At 43.2% G+C, this 27,911-nt stretch overlaps 2 protein-coding genes and 1 long non-coding RNA gene across 5 annotated transcripts in view; 1 reads left to right on the forward strand and 2 right to left on the reverse strand.

The window, feature by feature from the left end:
- Nucleotides 1-4,718: 4,718 nt before the first annotated feature.
- On the reverse strand, nt 4,719-12,851 carry LOC308584661 (pulmonary surfactant-associated protein D-like). Of its 2 annotated transcripts, none has more exons than XM_081189526.1 (5): nt 12,628-12,851; nt 10,235-10,365; nt 8,614-8,730; nt 6,442-6,525; nt 4,719-5,902 (listed from the first exon to the last, which is right to left on the reverse strand). In XM_081189526.1, exons 1-5 carry the CDS (start codon nt 12,651-12,653, stop codon nt 5,529-5,531), a joined length of 732 nt encoding a protein of 243 aa, XP_081045652.1. In that variant the 5' UTR covers nt 12,654-12,851; the 3' UTR covers nt 4,719-5,528. The 2 variants fall into 2 exon arrangements, with proteins under 2 accessions (XP_081045652.1, XP_081045651.1); XM_081189525.1 differs by having other exon boundaries at nt 10,235-10,416; nt 12,628-12,849.
- Nucleotides 12,852-19,106: 6,255 nt separating this feature from the next.
- Nucleotides 19,107-27,874, reverse strand: LOC308585579 (pulmonary surfactant-associated protein D-like). 2 transcript variants are annotated; one of them, XM_081191347.1, is made up of 5 exons: nt 27,734-27,873; nt 22,036-22,253; nt 21,017-21,106; nt 19,750-19,833; nt 19,107-19,537 (listed from the first exon to the last, which is right to left on the reverse strand). In XM_081191347.1, the coding sequence occupies exons 2-5, from the start codon at nt 22,235-22,237 to the stop codon at nt 19,158-19,160; spliced, it is 756 nt and encodes a 251-aa protein (XP_081047473.1). In that variant the 5' UTR covers nt 22,238-22,253; nt 27,734-27,873; the 3' UTR covers nt 19,107-19,157. The 2 variants fall into 2 exon arrangements, with proteins under 2 accessions (XP_081047473.1, XP_081047474.1); XM_081191348.1 differs by lacking the exon at nt 21,017-21,106 and having other exon boundaries at nt 27,734-27,874.
- LOC308585621 overlaps nt 22,447-27,911 on the forward strand; it is a 105,182-nt gene continuing 99,717 nt past the window's right edge. The window contains exon 1 of the long non-coding RNA XR_014007546.1: nt 22,447-24,290. This is a non-coding gene — a long non-coding RNA (uncharacterized lncRNA). The remainder of the gene's footprint in view (nt 24,291-27,911) is intronic.

The following is a 27,911-nucleotide window of genomic DNA, read 5'->3' on the forward strand; positions in this document are numbered from 1 at the left end:
TGGTTGCCAGATGTGATTCTCCCCCCCCAGCTCTCCTACCCCCACTACTATAAATAGTATTTCAGATGTCATACTAAAACAGATGTGTCAAATAAGACAAGTTTATCTGATTAATTGTCTGCCTTTGAACCAATCCATTGCTTAATCAAATAAATTTAAATAAATGCCCATATTACCAACTCTTCATCGCCAACAAAATAAAGCCTGTTGCATATTGTAAGGAAGACATTTAATATTTTATTTGCATTCCCTGTCACAGGCAAACATCCAAAAAACCATGCCTCTAATTCAGTCCTACAAATTAAAGCAATTTAAAGTGGAATGGTAAATCAACTAACAGCACACTTCTAGATTTGTCTATTCAAAGATGAGTTCTATTGAATTCAAACTTTCTCACTCCCAGGTAAATGGGTTTAGGATTACATTTAGGCTTATTTTGAGATTGGGGAAACAGCAGATGGATTAAAATATTTTGTAGAACTGGAGGAGTTTAACAAGCAAAGTTTTCATCCAGCATTAATCTAAAGCAGCATTACTTACCAGTTCCTCATATGTTTCCTTGATCAAATGAAGCAGCTCAGCTGATTTGAAGAGAGATGAAGGCTAGCCAAGAAAGGGGAGGATTTCTGTTTTGCTTAGAATGGTGGGGGGGGGGGGAAATCAGTAGAAAAATCCCATAGATAAGTATGTTTTATTTTATCTCTGTGGATTGCAAAATTGTACTTTATACATCAGCACTTACTGGCACAACTGCATGAGGTGTTTCAGCATAACCTTTCCCCCCCAGTCAATTTACTGGAAAACAGGGACAAATTCTAGAATTTGCCCTTTCATATAATCACTGGAAGTGCTTCTTCCAGCAAATAGATCTACAGACATCTTATAGAACTGTGATACAGAAATCTGTTATATTATGAATTATAGAGATACAGAAATCTGAAATGCTTTGTACTTTTTGCAGCATTATCAGAAAGGTTGGGCTGTCAATCTATAACCATTTTTGAACCTTCTGATGAGTTTGTTCAGAGTAACCTTCCTTGTAAGCTCTCAGATAAGTAAGATAGGTGAAACCAAAGGGAAGTAAACACGTTTTTGTTAAAACCATCCAAGTTTCCCAAAAGTAATGATGATTAAATCCACATATGACCTCTCCATGCAGTTAAGCAGAGTTCCAGAATATCTGGAGAGGCCATAAAGCTCTTTGCAAAAGATTAAGCTAGCAGTAGCTTTAAAGCCAGTTGAAACTGAGGAAAAGAGGGTGGGTGGTGAACAGATATCTATCCTCGTTTCAACACTAGGCCCTGTTTCCGGTCACAGAGGATATTCCCTGTTCAGAAAGGCTGGATGTAGCTGATGCCATCCCAGCAGTTACACCAGAATCTAAATTGGAACCTGGGAAATATTTTTTCTTTCTTTCCACCCTGAGAAGTGTTTTGGAACCTAAGGCGAAAACACAAGAACAAAAAGAGCAAGTTCAGGTAGAGTGGATGGCCACACCTGAGAAAGAAGAAGGGTGGATCTACACTCATGGTTTATAATGTTAAGGAAGGGTTAAGAAATGGTTTTCATAACATAGATGGACACATTGTGTTCCGCTTTTAATGTTCATAATGTGTTATTAAAATGAGACACCAGAGGGCTCTGCAGAGCAACCAGGAACCAGCAATAGGGAAATGACGTTTTGACAGACAAAACAAGGTAAGAAACGCTTTTAATCTACAAGTCTGCCCTGTAACCTTTTAGAATGATATATCTAATATACCATTCTAAATTAGATATTATTAGATATTAGATATATCATTCTAATAAAGTTAAACATGTCCCTTGTAGATCCAAGCAAAGTAAAACAAATCCCATTATTCTTCATTGAGCAGGAACATCTTAGGATCAGGTACTGCCTGGAAGTAGGGTGGCTGTGGGTTCTAATTTACAGAGAACCACCCTTTATTGGAAAGGGTCCCCTTTTGGAAGGGTAGCCTGATTCAAGTATAAATCACCATAAGGATGGAGAGCAGGGACCCATGAACAGGTAGCATCACCCTGAGCAGCAGACTGACACAGCTCACCTGATCAGTCTTCCCCACAAGCCCACCATGGTGAGGTGTGCTCTGTTTATATCCAAATTATTGCAAGTTTTTTTTTGCAAATGTGTGTCATCTTTTGTACTCTTTTTTGATGACATGTACATGGCTACCCCAGCTGAGGGACTTTCATGAATATGGAGTATATCACAAAGTATATCACAGGGTAACAGATTAATAGAATTGCAGAGTTGGAAGGGACCATGATGGTTATCTCCTCCTGCAGTGCAGGAATCTTTTGCCCAGCATGAGGCTCAGACCCATGACCCTGAGATTAAGAGTCGCATGCACTACCGACTGAGCTAACTCAGAGTTTTCAGGTATAACTGCACTAACTGGCAATAATACAAAGGCTTCCTTCCCACTGGTAATAAATATTTTGTCTCCAACTTTATTTACCACTCCTGTCAAAGCGAAGGCAGCATAAGAGAAGAAAAGTAATGGTTTATACAGTCAGATGTAAGGATTATTCACACGCATGCCCATTAGGCAACAGAGGCTTGGACGCTGTCCCACAAAGCTCAGAATGTTTAGCAACAACCTTTTCTCCTTCTGTTTCAATATTCATGTTACATGATGGGCTACCATAGTCTCAACAGGGGTTTGGGCCTTGAGCTTCTCAAACAGCAGCTCTTCATAGCAAACCACCTTTGAAACCAAGAAGGCTTTCTAAGGTAGCTTGTGATGTTTGCAGAGAATCTGCTCAAGCTCTTTGGACCTTGGCCCATGTTTGTTAGTGACAAATATAATCCATTGCCATTGCCATGACACACATCACGTGGAAAGAAGTGGGGGGGGGGATAAAATAAATGCATGATAACCATTCTTACACATGCATGCATCAACTAGTCCATCTTGAGGTTCCAACTTCCAGAAATCTATTATTTTAATGACTGTTCCTTAATTCAAAACATGTTAGTTGCTCAAGAACATAGGGCAAGTTCCTTCTTTCAGAGACCTACCACTCCATTGTGTAGTATCGAGAAAATATCAGGTTCTGAAATGCACTTTAGATTTGAAGTTTCAGGTGGATCTAAGGCATTAATTTGTTTAATTGTAGAATTTAATCCTAGATGGGCCGTTGACCGGATCCAGCAACTCTTCTTGTGTTTTTGTTTGATCTGTCAGATGCTGGACATTGGAGAGGTTTTGTTTTGCTTCTGTTGTATATTTGTTAAACCTTGCAACTCAGAGAGAGGAAAAGACTGGCACTCTCAATGGAGTGTTTTTCTGAGGATGTCATGAGATGACAGAGATAACAAAGATGACCTTGAGATAACCTAGGGTTGTCCTTACCTGAAGTTGGCCTTACAGGGAACATGTGTTTGCTGATGAAAGTGCAATGCTCCTCAGCAAGATAGGGTGAGTATTTAGGGCTTTAACTTATAGTATTGTTCAGTCAGAGGGAAGATCTGAAAGACTGATACAGCTGACTGACTCATAATGTGACTCTGAAGGTGGCATCATAAAGTACCAGGGCTTTTTTTCCAGCCAAAACTTGCTAAAACTCAGTTCTGGTACCTCTCAGGTGGGCATTGTTGCCATTGTAAGAGAACAAAGTGAGTTCCTGGTGAGTTCTGCGAGATCTCTTTCTAGAAAAATAGCACTGTATAGAACCATGTTTGATTCGTTCATTATGGCTGCACTTTAGCTCTTACTCATCACTGGAGTAATTGTAGGAGAAGATGGTTCAGGCAAGAGGGATGACATGGGCTGCACCAGGCTGTATAGATTAGACAGGTGTGGAATGACTAATCTGTACTATATCCACATTTTAGAGCTGGCAATGTAACCCAGTGAACTATGCCTCCATTGACAAGATTACTTGCGAGTCTCCATATCTTGGCAACAGGTTCTTTTCACAATCATAGTACCCTCAGGGATCCAATATCCTTTTCCTTGCAAGGTCTGTGGTTTATAAAGACATCTCCATTGACCTAATGTCTGGTAATAATACAAAACATTTGGGATTACAGCTAGAAGGCAGTTTAAAAGCATGGATTTTTTCCTCTCTGCCTTATGCAGCATACTTTGACAATGCAAGCTATCACAGGAATACAAAGAAGGATAGATATTCTGCTATGCAAAAGTGGCCCACTTTTCCTAGGTTTTTCTGTATCCCCAAACTGGTGAGCAAGAAGGTCCTGCCTCTGATGGTCAGAAGTTTAGCAGGGCTGTTGGCCTGGTTGAAAGGAGACAACAAGAATCAGAAAATATTCCTCTATGCCACAGGAGCAGAAAGGATCCTAATTGCTAAAAACTGGAAAAAAGAAACTGTGTCAGCAAAAAAAGAATGGCAAGACAAACTGTTAGGGTATATTGAACTGGCTAGATTAACAGAGGCAATTAGAGATCACACTAGATAAGAGTTTCAAAAAGGATGGGGGAAATGCAGAGAATACTTCACAAAACAGTGCCCCAAAATACATACCTGGACTTGTTTCGATTAATGTCTGCAGGAGACTTTGTGGATATTTAAGTTATAATTAGAAAAATCTTAATAATTATTCATAAAGGAAACAGTTTATAAGATGCAAATAAGGAGGCCAGATACAGGATAAAGGAAGTCTTTTATTTCGTTGTTTGTATTGTATGTTATGCTCACTGTATGTTATGTTCACGTTTAAAGAGGGTGGATTGTGTATTGGGGGGTGGGGGGTTTATGTTATGTTGTAAATAAAATTCCAATAAAAATTATTAGAAAGAAAGAAAGAAAGAAAGAAAGAAAGAAAGAAAGAAAGAAAGACAACAAGAGATAGCTAGTTCTGGAACAACCCAACCTATGTCCGAGAAACAAATAGCACAAACCTGGAAGAAATGTCAGAGTCAGTAGCCTTATGGGATCAACTGGAAGTCTTTTGGCCTCTTGTGTTGGTAGCTACAATTACCGCTGAAAACCTGAAATGATGGTGTGTGTTGTTGCTCTGCAATTTCTTTCTTCAGCAAGCTCCTGTGCTGGTACAGAGAGCAACGTTCCTGAATCTGAATACTAGAATCACTGGTATGATTCCTTGAGCGCCTTATGAAGTTGCGCCATGGTCTGAGCTGGAGTAGCCTTTGTTATATGTTCTTGTGCAGGTGAGGAACAATTCCTTGAATTGGGCTATAGAGAAGAAAATGGCAGTTTTGCATTTTTGGGACTGGTTGAAAGGGCATGTGGGCGTTCCAGTGTAGTTTCCTTATTGTTACCATGGGGATGGATGTTGCCTGAATGTCTGTGTACTCATAGCATGTATTTTTTAGTCTTGGACATGCTTTACTAGAAATCACAAGCCTCACATTAAATTTGCCGTATTCTTTCTGCACACAGTCAGGTAAAGGAAAGTAGCATCTTGAATATCACTTGCGCAACTTACTGTTCAAGCTAGAGGGGTACTGAATTTTGAAAGAATTAGAACAAACTATTCCTTCACCTCACAAACATGGCCACCCCTGCACCTCCTGATTTTAGAATTCACAAATGACTAACCACTCAAGCGTGCAGCCTCTGTCATGCCATTTGCCATCTTGATGCATTTCTACACAGTCCTCGTTGCCAAGATTATTTGGTTCTCCTGGGGCCCAGTTAGAGTACCCAATGACGTCGCCATTCAGGTACTCAAACCTGCCTTCTGTCGCCATGTCATTGATCCCAAGGACTGCTCTTCTGTTATACCAGGTCACTATTTTTTGCAGGGCGCTGTTCTCTGCTGCATTCCTTGGGGAGGCAAGTGCGCCACCCATGCGCAAGCAGGTCTCACGCGCAGCATCATAATCACCTCTGGATCCATCTGTTTTGAATACCTTCTCACCAACCATCACGCCGTTGGGGGCAAGGAGAACTAGAAAGAGACAGGATTGCAAGGCTTTCAATCTAATACTGTAAAATGCCAGGTGCATTGATGGTACGGGCAGCATTTTATATTTCAGTGGAAGGAGAAAGGTTCTCAGTGTGGTTTAAAGCAGAGGAGAGGATGGGAGTAGTGGTTGCACAACGTATGGATGGCCATCGGCCACGGGTTCCCCATCACTTTTGTGAACTCAAATTGCATCAATAGTAAACTTGAGATGGCAAGAGCTGAGAAGACTCACTTTGTAGGTGAAGATTAAGGTATAATTATGATAGATATATAATTTTATTTTTTATTATGATTATGATAATTGATATTATTAATGTTCTTATCTATCTGGTTCCTCTTTTTCCCTTTAACTTTTCTTGTTCTTTTCTCTTTTAATTTTGTCTTTCTGATCCTATTTGTTCTAGGTATTATTTTACTGTATCGTGAAAACTTTAATAAAATATTTTTTTGGGGGGAAATAGTCAACTTGAAGCTATATCAGCCTATTTGAACAAAAGCAAGCAATAATTTCCCTTTCTTACCTTTTTGAGTTTTGGTGATGGCAGATTTCAAACCCTCCAACTCTGTTTCCAAGCCCCTTATTTGTGTTTTAAGGCTTTCCAGCTCTGAATGAGAAAATAGTTGCATTAGATTTCCTGATCAACTGCAAATTCCGGAAGTGAACTTTTTCAAAATATGTATGGATAACAATCTATGGCCAAGCTTTCATGTAGCTACAGAGCTGGCACAGAGTCCCTCATTTGAGAACAGTGCACCTACTGTAAAACTATAATGTGCCAAGTGGTCCTCAGTTGCTCATTCTTTTAGGTTATTCAAATATTTTTTTGCTGTACACAAAAAGCAGAATAAACTTCCTCCTCTTTAAAGAAGTTGAAGGGCGTTTGCCAACAGAAACAATAGCTATTCTGTTTTCCAATGTTCAGTATTTCTCTCCTGTTCTGCCTTCTGTAGGAAGGAAATGTAATACAAATAGTTTTTGAGCTCACTTATCTTGGCTGGTTCACTTGGAAATTTTTCTTCAGGTGCAAATTTTGTTAACTTCCTGGATGGCGAGTTGAACTAAATGCCCTCTTGTTTGGAGATGGAATTAAAATAACCTCATGTTAATAATTGCAAGTGACAGATTTGTGCGGCCAACTTTGGGAAGAGAAAGAGGTTTTTGTGGAGAGGCTATGCAAGTTTTTGCCTTGCAACAGGACAATAGTAGGTCCAGCTGAAGCCCTCTGGGGAAAGGGGAAGGGAGAGGACTCAGAAAAACTGCCAAGAGGTTTTCCTCTTAGGATTGGGACAGTGTCTGCTGTGGAGTTTCTTTTCTCCCAGAGCTCAGAAAGTGCTCCTGTCTAAGGACCAGTAGCCCTGTGTGTTGGCTCTTAAGATTGCACTAATAATAATAATAATAATAATAATAATAATAATAATAATAATAATAATAATTTATTTATACCTCACCCATCTGGCTGGGTTTCCCCAGCCACTCTGGGCGGCTTCCAACAGAATATTAAAATACAATAGTCTATTAAACATTAAAAGCTTCTCTAAACAGATGGCATCTAAAAGTCTGGTAGTTGTTGTTCTCTTTGACATCTGGTGGGAGGTCGTTCCACAGGGAAGGCGCCACTACCGAGAAAACCCTCTGCCTGGTTCCCTGTAACTTGGCTTCTCGCAGCGAGGGAACCGCCAGAAGGCCCTCGGCACTGGACCTCAGTGTCCGGGTAAAACGATAGGGGTGGTCAGTATTTGGATGTGGCTTCTCTTTTTGCACACACTGACATCACCACATCGGGGGAAGAAAGCTGACAACTGCCCTCCAGAACTCCTAAGTGAGAAATGTCCACATGTGCACACCAGATTAGTAGTAATCAGCCCCCCCCCCAGCTGGAACTTGCAGGAACTTGCAGGAACTCAGTTCCAACACCTCTCAGGTGAGTGCCATTGCCAATATAAGAGAACAAGGGAGGTGTTCATGGTGAGTTCTGACACTTCTTTTTCAAGAAAAATAGCAATGGTAGAAACCATACAGAGGCATTTTATTTTTTAGAGGAAGAGAGTTGATTCAGAAGGAGAGAGCATCTTTGTCCCTCATGGAGTTATGATTGGCCCAGAAACCAAAGGGATATATTTCTTCCTCACTTCTTGACTTTGAGAAGTGTCTGCGGACTTTTGGCCTAAACTTCAAGTCTTTGTATCACTTTTTTGCTAATCTCAATATGAGGCGGTTTTGAAATTCGATCCGCAATATACTTGCACATTGTAGAAGAAAACACTTTCTTCCAATCTATTTGATTGGAGCAATTGTAATTATGTTAATACTTTTCTTGCTGATTATGTGCCAGTTATGTGTTATACAGTGACACATTTCACTTTGACCAAATAAAAACATAAGGAGGTCAAAAATGCAATTGCTATTGGATGGACTACTAGCTCTCACCCTTGATTACCTCACTGGGTTATTCTGATAATAAATGAGCAAAATGGTGTCAATTGCTTTGTAGACTGAAAAAGAGCAGAATGAATTGTTGTCATCATCTTTGTCCTCCTGGTACTTTGTACATCGCGGGAAAAAAAGTTTAGCCCCCCCCCCTTTAGATTATAAATCTCTGGTAGGGCTCATATTATTTCTTATTTTTGTACAGTGCCTAGCTGTGTTGTTGCTGATGACAATAATAATAATAACTGACAACAACAGCTTTTACCTGGAAGATTACTGTTTCCACTTGATCCCTTTCCACCTATAGAGCCTTTATCTCCTTCTGAACCAGGAATGCCAGTTGGTCCTGCTGGACCCTGTAGTCCTTGGGGTATTGGTAATCCTATAAAGAAGACCCAAATCAGTTAACTGATATGCGACTTAAAAACAACAACAACTCTGTTTTATAGTGCCTATCATTTGAGGTTACGTAGACAGTACTCCATACTCTTTTGTCAGAACAGTCACCTTGTCTCCAATGAGATTTTACTTGAGAATTGTGCCTCAGAGTTCTTTGGCTCCTATACTATTGTCCGTTAGTTAAGTGCTGATACCATAGTCCTCCATATTCAGGCATTTATTAGTTCTATCTGTGGAAGGGCCACAGAGATGTAGGGAGCTGTGAAGCGGACCAGCCTCTTCCTGCTTTGCCAGTCTGATTGGCTCCAGTACCAGCCACCAAGAAAGCAGATTGGTGCAGTGTTCATAGATCACAGAAGAGTTGGAAGGGACCCTGAGGACCAACCCCCTGCAATGCGGGAATATGCAGCTGTCTCATATTGGGGATCAAACTTGCAAAGCTGGCGTTATCAGCACCATGCTCTAACCAATGGAGCAATCCATCAGTTGGGATAGCTACCAACTATCCAGCTATCCCTTGGCTTCCCCAGTCCAATATCAGAAGCCTGGTACCCTTTGCTAGCCTGAGCAAAGGACACTCGAGTGCACAGAACAGGGTGAGCGGCAGGACATGGGTAGGGCCTGGCAAGATGGACTGAGAAGACTGGTGGGTTGCATTTAATCAGTGGGCTGCAAGTCCCTCAATCCTTCTGTAGCATGTTAAACACCAGCTTGAGCACTGTGGCAGGAGCTTTTTGCTTATTTGATGTGCTAAATGCGTCTTTGTCTGATTTTAGTGCATGTGATGAAGTAGCCTGTGGTTTACCTAAATTACAGTAGCGCTAAACCACAGAGTCTAGGGCTTGATAATCAGAAGGTCGGCGGTTCGAATCCCCGCGGCAGTGTGAGTTCCCATTGCTTGGTCCCAGCTCCTGCCAACCTAGCAGTTTGAAAGCACATCAAAGTGCAAGTAGATAAATAGGTACCACTCTGGCGGGAAGGTAAATGGTGTTTCCATGTGCTGCTCTGGTTTACCAGAAGCAGCTTAGTCTTGCTGGCCACATGGCCCGGAAGCTGTACGCCGGCTCCCTCGGCCAATAAAGTGAGATGAGCGCCGCAACCCCAGAGTTGTCCGCGACTGGACCTAATGGTCAAGGATCCCTTTACCTTTATGTGTCTTTGTTTTATTTTAGTGCATGTGATGAAGTAGCCTGTGGTTTACCTAAATTACAGTAGTTAGATATTCTAGCCTTATGAAATACTATATTACCATAAAATAGTTCTTCCGGACATTGCTGCTATAAGGAACAGGAAGCTGCCCTGTCCCCCATTTCCTGTCACAGGGGCTTTGATCTATTGTCTTTAGCTAAAAAAAGAGCCCACACATACTTGCTCCAAGCTTGTATATGAGAACAGAGTGGATCAAGCTTATCTAGAAGTTATTTACCCCATATTTACCCCAAAGTGCACAAAAAGAGAGTGCACCCTCCCCACAAATGTTCTGGTACCTTGATCTCCCTCTTCTCCTTTTGGTCTGGTCTCAGCAGATGCACATATAACTAATGTACAAGCATTAGGAACCCATCCTGGCAGAAAAAGCCTTGGAGCAGAGCTGGTGGTTCTCTGCAGAGAGGCTCCCCTTACCAATGGAGAAAGTATTAGAAGTATCAGCATTGTCTGGATGTATGGTCTAAAGTGGGGACAGAAACAAGCACAACGTCATTAGAAAAGAAGACAACTTAAACTCTGGTCACATGCATACCATACACTGAAAGCACATTTCCAGCACATGGTTTCCCCCAAAGAATCCTGGAAACAGTAGACTGTCACCCACAGAGCAACAGTTCCCAACACTGTTAAGAAACTACGGTTCCCACAATTCTTTTTTAGAGACGTGTGCTCTAAATGTGCTTTAAATTTATGGTGTGGGTGTGACCTTTATCCTAATTAGCAGCTTCTGATTTTAAGAAGGAGATGGACAATATTTGACAGAGAATCGGAACAGATATGGATTTTCAGGATTGTGATTTCAGGTTCTGATCTGGAAAGACAAGGTTCAGCAAGCATTGCTTAATGCCCTGTTGAAAGGGGAGAACTAGGGGAAACTGGGACCTTACAAAAGAGCAAGTTGGTGACCCAAAGATTAGAACAAGAGCCCAAAGGTCCTTACGTGTGGCACAAACAGGAAGTACCGCAAAGAATTAATTCATTGCTGAGTCAGGCGAGGTGTGCAGTTTCAGCACCATAGTACACCAGCCTGTTGTGCCAGTCATGTTATAACTTGTGCCACCTGTTTTCTACAGCCTTTACATGGTAAGGTTTGGATAAAGAAAATAACATTCTAAGTATCTGTAATATGCATCGCTGCTTTCGTCAGCGATGCCCAAGTTTTGGATCCTGAAATCTCCCAATTGCATCCTTTGAGTTCTGTGTGTCAAAGCAAACAGGCTGTGATTCCCACCCCCCCACCCCCAGAGAAATCATGCTGTCCTACAAGAAACTATTATCACTAGCAATAAGGGTTTACTTCCTACCCCATTCTTGTCCCTGAGTGCTAGCATGGTCAGCTGCAAAAGAGGGCTGGGCTCCTGTAGTTTTAATAGTCGTGCAAAAGTGGGGATTTCAGCAAGTGTAAATTGCATGCCCCTATCAGCTATCAACAACCTCAGGTATGCAGATGACACAACCTTGATGGCAGAAAGTGAGGAGGAATTAAAGAACCTTTTAATGACGGTGAATGAGGAGAGTGCAAAATATGGTTTGAAGCTCAACATCAAAAAAATGAAGATCATGGCCACTGGTCCCATCACCTCCTGGCAAATAGAAGGGGAAGAAATGGAGGCAGTGAGAGATTTTACTTTCTTGGGCTCCATGATCACTGCAGATGGTGACAGCAACCACGAAATTAAAAGACGCCTGCTTCTTGGGAGAAAAGCAATGACAAACCTAGACAGCATCTTAAAAAGCAGAGACATCCCCTTGCCAACAAAGGTCCGTATAGTTAAAGCTATGGTTTTCCCAGTAGTGATGTATGGAAGTGAGAGCTGGACCATAAAGAAGGCTGATCGCCGAAGAATTGATGCTTTTGAATTATGGTGCTGGAGGAGACTCTTGAGAGTCCCATGGACTGCAAGAAGATCAAACCTCTCCATTCTGAAGGAAATCAGCCCTGAGTGCTCACTGGAAAGACAGATCCTGAAGCTGAGTCTCCAATACTTTGGCCACCTCATGAGAAGAGAAGACTCCCTGGAAAAGACCCTGATGTTGGGAAAGATGGAGGGCACAAGGAGAAGGGGACGACAGAGGACGAGATGGTTGGATAGTGTTCTCGAAGCTACCAGCATGAGTTTGACCAAACTGCGGGAGGCAGTGGAAGACAGGAGTGCCTGGCGTACTCTGGTCCATGGGGTCATGAAGAGTCGGACACGACTAAACGACTAAACAACAACATCAGCAACACAAAGGTGAGGAAGCCCTGTCATATGTTGCATCTGGCCACCCTACAGAATACAGATGTATACTTTCTCCAATCGAAGTGATTGGTTGTGATTCCTTCCTATGCAAAAAAGCCTAACTTCTGCATCTCGGGGAATTGCTGAAGTGATGGTGAAATGCTGCCCTATCTCAGGCCTGGCTGCAACTCCTATGCATGCTTGCATGGGACTAAGTTCCACTGAGCACAGTAGGACCCTCCTTGTACAGAAAGAGTACCAAGAAATATAGCACAGCCTCCTGGGGGCCCTGCAATATATGGTACCTGTTTCCACCTTCCCTTCACTCCCGTTATAATCACAAGCATTTTGCTAATCTATACAGTAATCAAATGCATTTAGAGTATTTCGGTCCAATAAGTCCCTGTTGATTTTAGCACACTGAAAGAATAATATACAATCATTTATACCTGTTAGGATTCTTTGTTTGGTCCATGTTTGGAGTTCATATCAATAGTCCAGTCCCTTTGTAATTTCCGTTTTGTTCCACAAAAGTCTTAGCAAGACTAATTTAGGAGGCATTCAGGATTCCATTTATAGACCAAGGGTTATGTAACAAGAGCTCATGTTTCTTATGCAAAGCATTTTAACCATAAATATTTTGCTTCACGATCGTCAAACTATCAAAGTAGGTCTGTTGCTTTCAAGTGGGACTTCTCAAGAGCATGGTTTCCGGGTTCCTGCTATAGACGCTGTTAATCCAAGAAAGCGAAACACAAAGGAAGTATTGTCCAGTGGTGGTAAAATACATGCAGAGAACAATGGAGCTTGCCACTTCAAAGTAAACAATTCAAAACAAATTGTTAACTCATTACTGAACAATTTACAGTACTTGTTAAGGAGCAATTACTTAAATCAATCCACTGGTGGTAGCAAGCACATAATATTTGTGGCTTGGTTTTCTGTCTTGGGGGTGCTCCACTAATGGGACTTATAGTCACTTATAGTGGGAGTGTCAGGCAGTAAGCAAGTATTGAGATGATGTATTCCGTGTGATTTCTAAAATTCTGAATTTTACAGTGGTTAAAGACCCAGGCTTGACCTTGTTATCATTATTTTGAGGAGCAAATAAATATATTTTATTTAAGTGATTAATTAAAATCCATTTCCTGGGAGCGGCCCAGATACTGATCACATTCTTATGGAGAAGAGATTGTTAACTGTGTAAAACTGGTATGATAGCATTTGCACTTGTAGGCAAACTAACACAACAGTGCTATAGTAGTCAGAGGTGACATTACCAAATATGGTTTTTATGATAACTGGTCTCCATTTCTTTCATTAATTCCTCGTCCAAAGAACCTAGACTACCTTCTGTTTACTGTACGTTTTGGACAGGTATGTTAGACCAAACATCTTGATATTCCAGATTTTCTTTGTTTAGACTGACTCTTTCTAAAGTTTAAAGGTTGTGCTAATTTTATAAGTATGTTGTCATAATCAATACTATATGCTTGGCTTTTGTAGATAACATTCTTTCAAAAGTTTGTCATGAGGATGCACAGTTCACATGTATTTCCTCTCTCCCAATGTGATCTTTGGAATGTTTTGATTATTTTATGCCATGCTTACTGTTTCCTAACATTTTGCACTTTTTGAAACAAAAAATTCAAGATCTCTAAGAGCTTTACTGTATAAAGTGAACAACTGTACCCCCTCCCCTTTCTAATATCATCTAAAATATGTGAATATGCACAATATGTACACTGTTAATCTATTCTCTTGTTTAAACTTACTCAAGTCTTTGGCTCCTTTTCATACAACTCATGCTTGTAGCTCTCTCTAATATTTCTCAATACCTACCATGGAACACAGAACTCCAATGAGGGACAATGCCAGGATGTTCAAGACTTGAAATCTGAAAATCCTTCAAAATGCTTTCTGAGGGTTGGAATTCCAAAAAGTGTGTGGGGGGGGGGGAGGGGGAATTGTTCCAAGGTTCAGAGTTCCAAAAATTCCTGAACACTTGTTCCAGGGATAAAAATTCCAAAAAAGGTATGACAGCTGGAATTCTGAAAAATGCTGAAAACATGTTTCAATTAATCTGAAAATGCTAAAAAAAAAAATAAAATGATCTGAGGGTTGGAATTCTGAAAATACCACAAAATGCCTTCTGAGAGTCAAAATTCCAAAAATTCATGGGAAAGTATTCTGCATGTAGCAATTCTGAAAATTTACTAAAGGTTTAAATTCATTGTGATCCGATAAAAGCTGGAAAATCTCTTTTCCCAATGCTGGCTAAGGGCATATATGTTCTCTTAAAAATCATTCATAAGCTGTTAAGCTGAAAAGTTGAAAGAGCAGAAAGAGGGTTGAGCGCCCAGAATATTATTATTATTTTGCGATCAATAAGAAATGCTGTTCTCTTCGTGTCTGTGTTGGGAAGTTCCCTGCTGTAACCATTGTTTGCTGTACAGTGGTACCTTGGGTTAAGAACTTAATTCATTCTGGAGGTCTATTCTCAACCTGAAGCTGCTCTTAACCTGAGGTACTATTTTAGCTAATGGGGCCTCCTGCTGTTGCTGCTGCACGATTTCTGTTCTCATCCTGAAGCAAAGCTCTTAACCCGAGGTGCTATTTCTGAGTTAGTGGAGTCTGTAACCTAAAGCATCTGTAACCTGAAGGGTCTGTAACCCAAGGTATCACTGTATTAGTTTATTATTGAACACCCACCTCCGAAAGTGAACTCCATGGGACTTTAGTGGATATTCTTTTCCTTATTTTCCCCCTTCACCCTGATTTGTATATGAATAGCTCTTGTAAAAGTAACAAACAAGGTGCCTTTATACAGGTGTGTTTCCTTCCAGAACCAACTGCCATGTCTTATTCCTTTCTTTAACCATTATTTGATTTTGTAAATTGATAATCTTATCCATGGCTACATTCTGGCTGGAGAATTGTTTATCATTATTTATACCCTGTGATATTGTACCGTTCTATGTGCCAAACTATTGGGGGGGGGGTAATTTATTTCTGCGGATTTTTCTATGCTTATTGGTTCCTCATTAATGCCCCTTTCCCATATCTTAAAAGGAAAACTGTTTCTATCATTTTGTTTTTAGGAAATAGAAGAGCCGAACATGTCCTACTCATGGTCCTCTGACTCTTTTCCTGGGAGTTACATGAATTTTCTTTTACACCTGCTAACTGAAAAGACTGATGTTCTTCAGTGGTTGCAACTTTCTGCTCCAAAGGGAAACAAGAAAGAAAAAGTTGCTTGTTGCTTCTTCCTAGTTGCCTCTTCTTCAACGTAAATGATATTCCTATCAATGGTTCATAATCATGCTCAGGTGTCTTCCAGGCCACATGAGGATGAAAAGGGAAAATATTGATATTGCTATGCATTATGCTTAAGTTGGATCATTGTGTTTGTCATAAAGTAACAACCCCTCTCAGATTAAGTGCATGTATATGATCTGATGGTTTGGTTGATATTTGCAGATTAATTTCCTTGAGTTGTGGGTTTAAATGTGTTCCCTACAAACACCAGAATCCCAGTCAGGGCTGTAGCCTGGGGGACATGGGGGGAGCGTAGCCCTGGGTGCATGATTCTGAGGCATGTGAAGCAGATGCCCAATGCAGAGACCCCCATTCTGCCTTGCCTGCCACCAGGGGTCTCTGGGCCCTGGAGCCCAGCCTGGCCTTGCCACCACAACCTTGGCCTCCTCGCTGAATGGCTGCCCGCCCAGTGTTAGGGTGATGCATCCACCAAGGGTTGTCTTGGCCGGCCAGGCTCCAGCTGTGTGGGCAGGCAAGCAGCGCAGTGCAGCCCTGTGAACACTCCATGTCCCGTGCCTAGCAGACAGCATCAGTGGCGAGGGCTGGGCTGGTGCCTAATATAATGCACATTTGTATGTTATTTTCCACTGACAAGCATTTCTATGGCCGCTTTACCTTAGTATATCCATTTTTGCACACATTACATGGCCAGAGAACGGCATTGTGAAAGTGCAGGCTTCAATGGGTGGCTTTCTTTTGGATCCTCTCACAGAAGGTAAAGGTAAAGGGACCCCTGATCATTAGGTCCAGTCGTGGCCGACTCTGTGGTTGCGGTGCTCATCTCGCTTTATTGGCCGAGGGAGATGGCATACAGCTTCCGGGTCATGTGGCCAGCATGACTAAGCCGCTTCTGGAGAACTAGAGCAGTGCACGGAAACGCTGTTTACCTTCCTGCCGGAGTGGTACCTATTTATCTACTTGCACTTTGATGCACTGCTAGGTTGGCAGGAGCAGGGACCGAGCAACGGGAGCTCACCCCGTCGGGGGGATTCAAACCGCCGACCTTCTGATCGGCAAGTGCTAGGCTCTGTGGTTTAACCCACAGCACCACCCGTGTCTCTCACAGAAGGTAGGTCCTGCTCAAACCTCAGTTAGAGGATTATTGCTGCTGAAGCAACATTTGAAACTCTGTCTTTGTGCACCCTTTAACCTGATCCCTGGGTAAAGCAGTGCCATATAATCTTGCAACTGTTGCCTTACCTCAGCCTAGTCCAGGGGTCTGCAACCTTTAAGACAAAAAGAGCCACTTGGACCCGTTTCCGAAAAAACAACAACTGGGAGCCGCAAAAACATTGCAACATTTAAAACAAATATAACCCTGCATATATTGTTTCTGGCCTTAATGCTATATATACAGGATCGTGCAGTCAGCTGTCAATCTCAAGAAAAAAGGACAAATTAATAGCTAATTAAAATATTTAATTTACAACCAGGTAACCAGGTTAATGGGACTTTTGCTCCTGAACCTCAGTGCTCAGTGTCTGCACATCAGGGCTGTAAGACGTCACCTTCATTTTCACACAGGCTTGCATGTGATCGGCGTTTGTTTTTAATATAGTTCATGTTGGAGAAGACCTGCTCACATACATATGTGGAAGAGACCACAAGGGCCATCGAGTCCAACCCCCTGCCAAGCAGGAAACACCATCAGAGCACTCCTGAGATATGGTTGTCAAGCCTCTGCTTAAAGACCTCCAAAGAAGGAGACTCCACCACACTCCTTGGCAGCAATTCACCAAACTTTCCCCTGCTTAAGTTTAAAAAGGGGCTTCAAGCAACTAAAAAGGGGCTTCAGGCAACTAACTCCACGTGGAATTCCACGCGACCGCGACTGCATAATCAATGGCACAAAATGCCAAAGAAAATTAACCAGGGCCCCAGTGAACCATAAATCATAATCAGTGCCTGATGTAAATAATAATTAATAATGAGGCATTCGTCATTATAAAAATACCGGGCGGCAGGCTGCTATCCGCAGCGTGGGGAGCCTTGCCGGGAAGTCCGGCAAGGCTCCCCACGCTGCGGATGTCCGCCGGGCGGCAGGCTGCTATCCGCAGCGTGGGGAGCCTTGCCGGGAAGTCCGGCAAGGCTCCCCACACTGCGGATGTCTGCCTGGTGAGGGGGGCGCTCTGCTTCAGGGCGCCCCGCCCGCCGAGCGGCAGGCTGCTATCCGCAGCGTGGGGAGCCTTGCCGGGAAGTCCGGCAAGGCTCCCCACGCTGCGGATGTCTGCCTGGCGAGGGGGGCGCTCTGCTTCAGGGCGCCCCGCCCGCCGGGCGGCAGGCTGCTCACCTCCGCCCCTTGCCTCCGCCCCTTGCCTCCTCCCCTCGCCACCACCCCGGAGCCGCAGCAAAGGCTTTAAAGAGCCGCATGCGGCTCTGGAGCCGCAGGTTGCCGACCCCCGGCCTAGTCCTTGCCCCAGCTCCCCAAGTTTTGCTGATTGCTGAAGCCTAGACCTCTACCAAGAACCACCCAATGAAATTGCTCAAAATGGAACAGTTTGCTTCTTTTGAGTGAAAAAGGATGGTCCCAAATCATATCAAGAGAGTGGCTGCTCAAGATTGTTTTAAAAGCAACGGAGCTGGGATAGCTCAGTCAGTAGGACACAAGACTCTTATTCTCAGGGTCTTGAGCTTGAGCCCCCCTTTGGGGGCTGCATTGCAAGGGGCTGGGCTAGATGACCTTTGTGGCCCCTTCCATTCTGCAATTCTATGAATAGATAAGGAGCAAGATGTGTGTCAGGTGGTGGAGAGGCATGTAATGATAATGAACTGGGACAGTAAAAACTGGTCAAATATGCCCGCATTTCATTAGCTAAACACATAGGTAAATGTTGTATCATTATCACTCTAAAACAGTAACTTCAAGATAAAATATAGTATGGAAAGTATAGAAACAGTAATGGAACAGCGTATTATTCCAAATGTAGCGAACCTACAAATTCAATGGAACAGTCCAATATACCGTCGTACCTTGGTTGTCAAATAGAATCCATTCTGGAAGTCTGTTCGACTTCCAAAAATGTTTGACAACCAAGGTGCGGCTTCTGATTGGCTGCAGGAAGCTCCTGCAGCCAATCGTAAGCTGCGTCAGATGTTTGGGTTCCAAAGAACGTTCGCAAACTGGAACAATTGCAGCGTTCGGGAGCAAAAATGTTTGAGTCACAAGGCGTTTGGGATCCAAGGTACGATTGTATTATTAGCTTCTTGGCTTCTATACTATCAGCAATCCTATTACTCATTGGAATTTGGTACACAATGTGCCTGAAGTTCTCTAGGTGATTCGGTCAATTAAACAGATTTTTGAATGATTTCTGTATATATGAATGAAAAGGTTCTAAAAATTAGTAAGAAATTATAAGATAGTATAATTAGTTTAATGTCAAGTTTTGTACAACAGGAAAATAGAAAAGGTAAAGGCATTGGGGGGTGGGGTGGGAAATCTTAGGTGTATAAATGTAGGAGTGTATGGTGAATTGTATTATATTTTGAACTGACATTGTTTTGTAATTTTTGTCTTTTCAAAAGACCATATATAATAATGTTATGTTACCAAGTAAATTCAATAAAAAATTAAAAGCAAAAATAAAAATAAAAATAAAAAATAAACAGATTTTTGAATTCTGCTTTAATATATCTATAAACACCCATAAAGACAGTCAGATCAAAATTCGCACATTATTAACCGAGCCACATTGCATGAGATGTCATTCCATTTGCCATCTGGATACAATTCTATGCAGTCCTCTTCCACCCCATTGGGTTCTTTTGGTGCCCAGTTTGAATATTCCATTGTTTCACCATTAAGATGCTTAAAGATGCCTTCTGTCTCCTGGTCATTCATTCCAAAAAATACTTTTCTTCCCGTTTTTGCAGAGAGTTTCAGTGCAGCGTTGTTTTCATTTTCATTCCTTGGAGAAGCAACCTGGCCACCAAAATGGTTACACGTCGCTTTTGAAGTCTCATAATCACCGTCATTGCCATTAGTCACAAATAGTTTCCCTCCTACTCTTGTGCTGTTTGAGAAAATGTAACCTAGAATGGCTAACAGACAATACAATCAAAATTAATTTTTTCAAATGTGCTTTTGTCATTAATAGCCCAAATTTAGGACCTGGGCCTGATCAATAAAGCAATTGCTGTACATTTAGTTGCTCAAATGAGTGGTTTGTTTGCATTAAGGACTGTGTAATGTCAGGATGATATTAATAGCAATCCGTACATCTTTCATCAAGGTACACAAACAACTAGCTTACCTTTCTGGGTTTTGCTTGCAGTCAGCTGCAAAGCCTTCAGCTCTCCTTGTAAATCACTAATTTGAGTTTTGAGCAGTTCAAGTTCTAAAAGGCAAAAGGACAGTATTATTCTTGTTCTGCTTGTGTTAAAGTATAAAAGATTACAAAAGAAGAACAAAGGAAGAATCTGCTTCAGAAGTGACAAATCTCAAATCCACCATTGACCGTCTCCCTGCCCCATTCAGTTTCTCATTGTCTTAATTCCTGAAAAGTGTTAAGTCTTTGCAGCAAAATCAGCAGTGTCTTGGCAGAACTCAAAGACTACCAAATATAATGTCGCATGCATTTTTGTGGTTCAGAAGAGCTCACCTCATCAGATGCATAAAGTTGATAGTGTACACAATGAACCATCCATCAAGGAACAAGGAAACTATTTTCCAGTTAAAACAAATCAGGTCAGGTCTGGTTCAGAGACTCCATCCACCTCCCTTACCTAACCATAGTGACATTGAGGCCAGAATAGAGATTCCATATCAGACGCTTGTTGGGATCTCCTTTTGCGTAGGATTGGTGGACTGGTTCACACTTTCAACAGCCCCAGATAAGTGACTCAGGAGTGCAGGGAATCACAACCAGACTCACATGGAAGCATAACTTGTGTAAAGTATTGGCCGCCCTGGAAGGCCACGTATGTGGTCATTATGGTGTATACAGTCATAGCAGGCTGAAAAAATGGCACCATACTTTCTTGCTCATGGAATCATAGAACTGTAAAGTTGGAAGAGACCACAAGAGTCATCTAGTCCAAACCCCTGCAATGCAGGAATCTTTTGTCCAAGGTGGGACTCAGCCCCACAACCCTCAGATTTAAGAGTCTCATGTTCTACAGACTGAGCTATCCCAGCTCATGTGTATGTGTATGAATTGGTAGTGTCACATGGGACTTTATATGAGACTGTTTGCTTCCATCAACTAGAATCTGCTTGAATCAATAAATGAAACATTTCTGTTGTTGATTGAAGTAGCAGTTCTAAAGAATCATGGGAGTACAAAGCCTCAGTTTAACCAGACTGATTTTGCAGCTGTAATCAATTTGCCATTTTAATTAAGACAGATATCTAAAGCAACTCTAGACTTTAATACACATTCTCTCCCATCGTTTGGAATGTTTTACTTTTTGTATGGAACCACAAAGTTTAGATTCTTATTAGCCTTGTGTATAAAACCCAGACAAATTTCAGTAAAATCTCTTGGCTTGTGTGTGTCTGCAGTTGTCCACATCCCTTACCTTTTCCTCCACAGTCACCTTTCTGACCACTTTCCCCTTTAAGGCCAGGAGGCCCTGCTTTTCCTGGGGGTCCCTGCATTCCTCGTAAACCTGCCATTTAATCCAATGGATAAACAGAAAAAGATGAACAAATGAGCAACATAATGCATGGGCGTTCTTGGGTTATAGTTAAACATATGACTACACCAACAAATGGTTATTTGAAAGGACATTCTGCGGGAAACTGGGGGTCTTCACTGTTGCCCAAGTGTGCTCTATGTTCCACCTCTTTGGAGGAGAGGGACCAGCAGTCTTTTCTAGTCGTGTTATTTGAGATCCCCTTTTTGTGGAGAACCACAGATGGAACATGGGGCCTCCTCCATGCCAGGTATGTGCTTTGATTTCCTCCTAATACTGAGAGAGCAACCAAGATGATCAAGGGTCTGGAAACCAAGCCTTATAAGGAACAATTGAGGGGATTGGGTCTGTTAGCCAGGGAAAGAGGAGCCACCTTCAAATATCTAAATATCTAATATCTAAAGGGCTGTCACATGGAAGATGGAGCAAGCTTGTTTTCTCCTGCTCTGGAGGGTAGAACTCAAACCAATGGCTTCAAGTTACAAGAAAGGAGATTCCGGCTAAACATCAGGAAGAGCTTTCTGACAGTAAGAGTTGTTCAACAGTAGAATGGAATCCCGAGGGAGGATGTGGTCTCTCCTTCATTGGATGGTAATCTGTCATTAAGATTACCACCTTAAGAGCGGCAAGCCACACCCCCTGAGCCAGCCGGTAGGCTGGCCAGGGTATGACACGGCAGAGGATTCCCCCTGTATGCGTGAGGCTGAGAGCCAGCCTCAGTGCGGGAGTTGGGGGCGGGAAGCCCGCAACCCCACCTCCTCCCTAGGGTCAGAAATGGCTTTAGTTGAGATCTTTGCATTGCAGGGAGTTGAATATACAGCCCTCAAGGTCCTTTCCAACTTTACAGTTCTATGATTTTATGACTACCATTGGATAACTCTTGGAAATTCCTTATGCTATACCTTGCTCTCCCTTTTCACCTTGAGGACCTTCCTTCCCATCTCTTCCTGGCAGTCCATTGCTCCCAGGGATGCCTGGCAATCCATTGCTTCCAGGAATAACCATGCAGGCTGGCACTTTCTCTTCACAGTTGCATTGCTCCGGATCTGACATTCTCACCGATGACGCTCCCAGCACAAGAATGCAGAGGACATGGCGTTGCATTTCTCGATGATGAGATCTAAGGCAAAGCACAGCAGCATTTGTATAGTTAGTTGAAGGCGACATCTCTGCCTGGGGCCATGCCAGATAGTACATCTGAGCTTACATAAAGCGAGATGAGCGCCACAACCCCAGAGTCGTTCACGACTGGACCTAATGGTCAGGGGCCCTTTTACCTTTACATGACTGAATCCTCTTCGCTACAGAGTTTTCTCTCACACACCAGGAATTTGTGTATAGGAATCTTTTTTCCCCAGGGGCAAATTCTATCACACACTTGCAGTCTAGTTTGGTTTGGTCTGACTCAGGTTTTGCCACCTCATAACTGGGCCATTGTTATCCTAAGCTAAAGTGGAAACAAGATCTTACAGCGGGGGGTCACAGGTTTCAAGTTCTGCAAGGCAAATACTTAAAACATAGATTAGGATCTTCAGATTTCTCAGGCTTATTTGCCACAGTTAGGGTCAAACTAGATGGCATGTTATCCAGTGCTTCATTGCTTGTATGAATGGTTTTTTAAAATAATAAATAGCAAGAGAAGGGTAAACCTGACTTCACCTGTGGTATAGGTTTCAATTCGTGCAAAGAACACATTGCTATTTACTCCCACTGCCCCACCCCAAATCAGAGTGAACATGAGGGGTTTTTTTGCGGGGGGGGGGGGAGTAGCAGAAATGTGGCAGCAGGTCCTAGCATGACCTACAATGCTCAGGGGACATTACTCCTCTTCAGGCAATTAGTGTCAAATGTGTGCAGGAGAAAGTGAGCCACTGGTCTTTCTCCATTGCCCTCCATTATTGGAAGACTGCAGTGGTCGAGCCTGCTCTCACACAGTATTGACATACTAGCAAGCCATTCAATGGCCGGGTACACACCATGTATCTAAAGCACATAACTTGCCCCAAAGACTCATGGGAACTGTAGTTTATTAAGGGGTGCTGGGAACTGTAGCTCTTTGAAGGTGAACTAAAGTTTCCAGGATTCTTTGGGTGAAATCATGTGCTTGAAAAGTCCACTGTGTATGCAGCCAATGCCTGTTAGCAGGAAGCACTCTCTGAACCCTGCTAGCAAGAAGTAAAACCTGCTTGCTCTTTCCATTGCAACAGCTTCATTACAGAGGTGGAGATGTATGTGCATAACAAACTAGGTCAGCGGTTGCAAAACCAGTTAATCATCAGTTTCATTCCTGGAAATGGTTTGGAGTGGTTTCCCCCACAAAATCGAAAGTTTGCTAGATGTTCACCATAGGCGAGGGCAATTGACCTGTGACCCTCCAGGAGTTGCTGGACTTCAGTTCCCATGCTCCCTGATCATTGGCTATGCTGTTTGGGGATGATGAGAGCTGGAGTCCAACTACCTGTGGACAGATGCCATGAACTGGCAGGACAACAGGGAGGAGGAAGGGGCTCCTGCTGAGGGGTGTAGCTGGGACTGGGACACATTGGGCAAGCAGGGGATGGAGAGGTTGGTGTAAGAAGGCCTTACAGGGTAATGGAGGATGACAAGGGGGTGAGGGTCAGTGCACAGGAACCAAACAGGAGGACCCATCACCAGAGCCAGAAGGGCCCCTGTTTTCATGAACTCAGCGAGCTCTGAGACGTTGGGAACAGTGGGAGATGTGCTCTAGGAGGCTGAGGCAGGCAAGGGCCCACAGCCCAGTTCCCAAGCTGGCCAGGTGGGCCTCGCTAGCTCTGGGAGAATGTGTGTGATTCCTCTGCTGGAGTAGGTTTAGAACAGGTGAGGGTCATATTGCTCATCAAGCCCAGGTGCTGCAATCAGTATGCAAGGCACCAAAGGTAAGCAGAACTGAGGTGCTTTGTCTGTTCAACTGCCCATGTTGAGGGACCTTGACTTGGATGCTCCTGGATTTCTACAGGACTGTGATTTGGGTTTGACTCTGGACTGTACCATGATTGCTGGACTTTAGACTTGGCTACTTGGATGGACCCTGAACCTCATTTCCTGACCCTCAGACTTTGGACTTCACTTCACTTCAGACTTTGGACTTCACCCTTGGACTTTGAGCTTTGGACGTGGCACAGTGACTTGCCGCCAGGTAGGCCAGGGGTTCAGGACACCCTACAGATGGCTGACTGCCCCTTTAGTATATGGTGGGGGGGCGGGATTTGAGAAGCACTGGTTTTAATTATTTTATCCCTGCACAAGAGTAAAAGAAATGGATACCTATGAGGACAACTCTAGCTATGTTACAATCATGGTGAGAGAGTCAAGCAGAAATCTTGATAGGTTTGAACCGATGGGATTATTAGGCAGATCACTCTAGTCTCTTTATTGCCCAATGTTTGACGTGACATTTATCCATGTGGGAAAGGTCGGCTAATCTGATGATACATGTGTGTTAAACTGCTCACCCTGTTCCTGTAAATAAGGAAATGGGTTTTTTTTAAGGCCACTGTGAAGTGGGTTGGAGTATGTGCTGGGAAATCAAGAGTTCTGACATCTGGCAATGCCAGCAGCTTAGTTGATTCAGATAAAATCAACATGAGAACAGAAGGTGTGTGACCCTTATGGGAAATCCATCTAGGGTGGCAAGCCAGATTTTGCCGAGTGTTTACCAATGGGGGCTTGTATAATAGCAATGCACTGTTAGTCCTCAGGATATAGCAACCAGATTATATGGCTTCAATTATGGCATGACATGGCTAATACCAACTGCTGGGCCTATTTATGTGTGAATTTAGCTACCTCAGGCTTCCTCAAACTCGGCCCTTCAGATGTTTTTGGCCTACAACTCCCATGATCCTTAACTAGCAGGACCAGGGGGAAGGGATGATGGGAATTGTAGTTTCAAAACATCTGTAGGACCGAGTTTGAGGAAGCCTGAGCTATCTCCAGGCTTTCATTTGAACAGGTGAAGTTTCAAACTGCATAGGGGAGAACAGGCACACAGCCTCTCCCTGCTACATCCCAGTTTATATCAGCATTCCCCCCTGAAATTTGGATCTCCAGCTGTTTTTGGGCTACAATTCCCATCATCCCTGACCACTAGTCTTGCTAGCTAGGGATGATGGGAGTTGTAGTCTAAAAAACAGCTGGAGACCCAAGTTTGGGAAACACTGGTTTATACTATTAGTAGCAAAATGGCTCCCATCATGCTAGTTGAGGTGGGGGCGAAGGGAGGGGTTCACACACTGTGGCATCCCCAGGGACCTTGCCTGTCCCTGTACAAAGTCACAATGCACCCTGCTGTGGGGTCTGTCAGGCCTGGACCATTCAGACTCAGGTGTGTCAGGCATCTACTTTCCATATTGTATGCCACATTTCCACAGTTCAAACCATGCTCAATGCGGCTTACAACATAAAAAAATCATAAATCTGCAACATAACAACAGTAGTCCTAGACAATGAATAAAGTTAAAAAGCACACAGCCAAACTAAACCATTTCCACATAAATCACAAGATCTAAAATAAAGATACAAACAAATTAACAGCAACAACCCACACCCCAACAAAAACAGTACCCAGCCCAAGAATCGGTTCAGCAGCCTCAGCTTCTGCAGCTGGAGTCAGTCCGAACTCCACCTTCCCAGGCCAGGTGGAAAAGGCCTACAAGGCAGGGAACAGATCTTCCAGGACTCACAGCCAAGTTGGTCTCTTCAGGACTTATTCTCATAACAGCCGTGCCCCCCCCCCATGCGGCAATTTCTTCTTCGCTATGGCAGGGATGGGAGACCTGAGGCCATCCAGATGTTGTTGGACTTCAACTCCCAGCCAGCATGGCCAATACTCAGGGATGATGAGAGTTGGGAGTTCAACAACGTTTGGATGGCAACCGGTTCCCCATCAAATGCATCCATAGACTCCATTGGGGTTGGGGTTAAAGATGCTCACTGTCCTTGTTGACCCCAGATGTTCAGTGCCAGGTTTGTTCCTATCTACATAGTGTAGTGCAGGCATAGGCAAACTGCCCTCCAGATGTTTTGGGACTACAACTCCCATCATTCCTAGCTAACAGGACTAGTGGTCAGGGATGATGGGAATTGTAGTCCCAAAACATCTGGAGGGCCGAGTTTGCCTATGCCTGGTGTAGTGCCACCCTTTCATATGAATGGCTTCATGCGGATCACTGGCCCAAGTCATACCATTGCCTAAAGTGGAGCCCATCCCAAGGGCCAGCACGTTTACAGATCTTGTTGCACCATTCAGACGCCAGTCCCATTTTCCCACTGCTCTCCCCCCACCCTCACCGACCCACCCCAAATTAAGGCTGCTTCCTTCATCCTGCTGAATGCCACTCCTGACACTGATTTTGGCTGCTTGGTCGTGCTGGGTTGTAAGGAAGCGGCTTTTCTAAGAACCGATTGCCAATTGACCCAAATCAGTCAGTGTTAATCCTGACTTGTTTGCTCTCTATATGTATAATGCGTTTGCAGAGCTGAAGCCAAGATGCTCAACTTCATTTTCCCACCCTCACTCTCATCCATCCAGCAGAGTTATTTATTTCTTGAAACATGATTGCTTTGTTCCTTGTTATTCCTTTATACCCATGCCAGGTATTGATGCAGACTTCCAGTGTCAAGTTTCAAAATCCTGCTGTAGCTTATTTTGTTGCCTGTTTGGGTGCATAACTCAGGAGTAGGGGTAATAAGCTTGGTCAAGCTGGATTTTGTAGGAGAGAAATAAAATGAAAACATGTCAGATTTAATCCTTGGGGGTACTGGTAGTTTTGGCAAGTTCAAACTTAGATACATGATATATTAGTCTGTATAAATAGGAGTGTATCTATACGAAAAGAAGTGTCCCGTATGTATTTAACTGTTTAAGAAAATTAGTAAGTGACCACTCACACCACCAGATAGCAAAATAAATAACTATTAGCCAATAGTTGGCAAATACTGCCCCCCCCATATTACAATCTATCTTGGACCTGGTCCTCACCAACTGATTGACAAAGTGGAAGTACTGGGAGCCATGGGAGGAAGTTTATAATGTCCTCTTGGGTTTTAGAATACAGAGACAAGGGAAGGTTGAGTGTAGTTGGACATGCAATCACAAATGACTTGAGGGAGGACATCCCAGTGGTGGGTACTACCACTGAGAAGACTCTTTTGTCACCATGCGATAACTGTCTGCTGGTCATGAAATGACCACTAGGGTCTCTTTGGAAGATCTTAAAGATTGGATTGTTCTGCACCAGGGTAGGTAAACTGTTGTAATACATGGGGTTCGTAGGTAGTCTCCCAACCTGGTGTTGATCAAACTCAGACCTGCTTAGCTGCATCATGTTCCCCCAGGCCATGCCCTGGGCTCAAAGTCTATGGCATGGCTCAAGGCCCCACTGTCCTTTCACCAGGGAATACGGCCAACCTTGAAATACGAACCTCTACTTTCCCTGCGATCCCTCTTTTAACTCTGCCAAAAGTGATTAAGATTTTGGCACAGCAGCAACACAGCAGATTAACAGGGTATTAACATTGCAGGTTAGTTTGTGAAAAGTCATGATTTATACAACAGTGAAGGAAAAATTACTAGCTTACCTTCTGCAGATCCACTCCGAGTACAACCTAGCAAAATCTGATTACCTCCTAGCTCCATATCACTTAAAAGTGGTTTACGGCCTGTTGGACCCACCCACTCTCTACCTTCTTGTGGGAATTGCATCTCCTGACCCTACCCCCATGTACAAAATATGTAGCAATGGCTCTCAGGTGAAGA

Source organism: Podarcis bocagei (genome assembly GCF_964188305.1).
Source record: "Podarcis bocagei genome assembly, chromosome: 4".
In the NCBI taxonomy this organism is placed as follows: domain Eukaryota; kingdom Metazoa; phylum Chordata; class Lepidosauria; order Squamata; family Lacertidae; genus Podarcis; species Podarcis bocagei.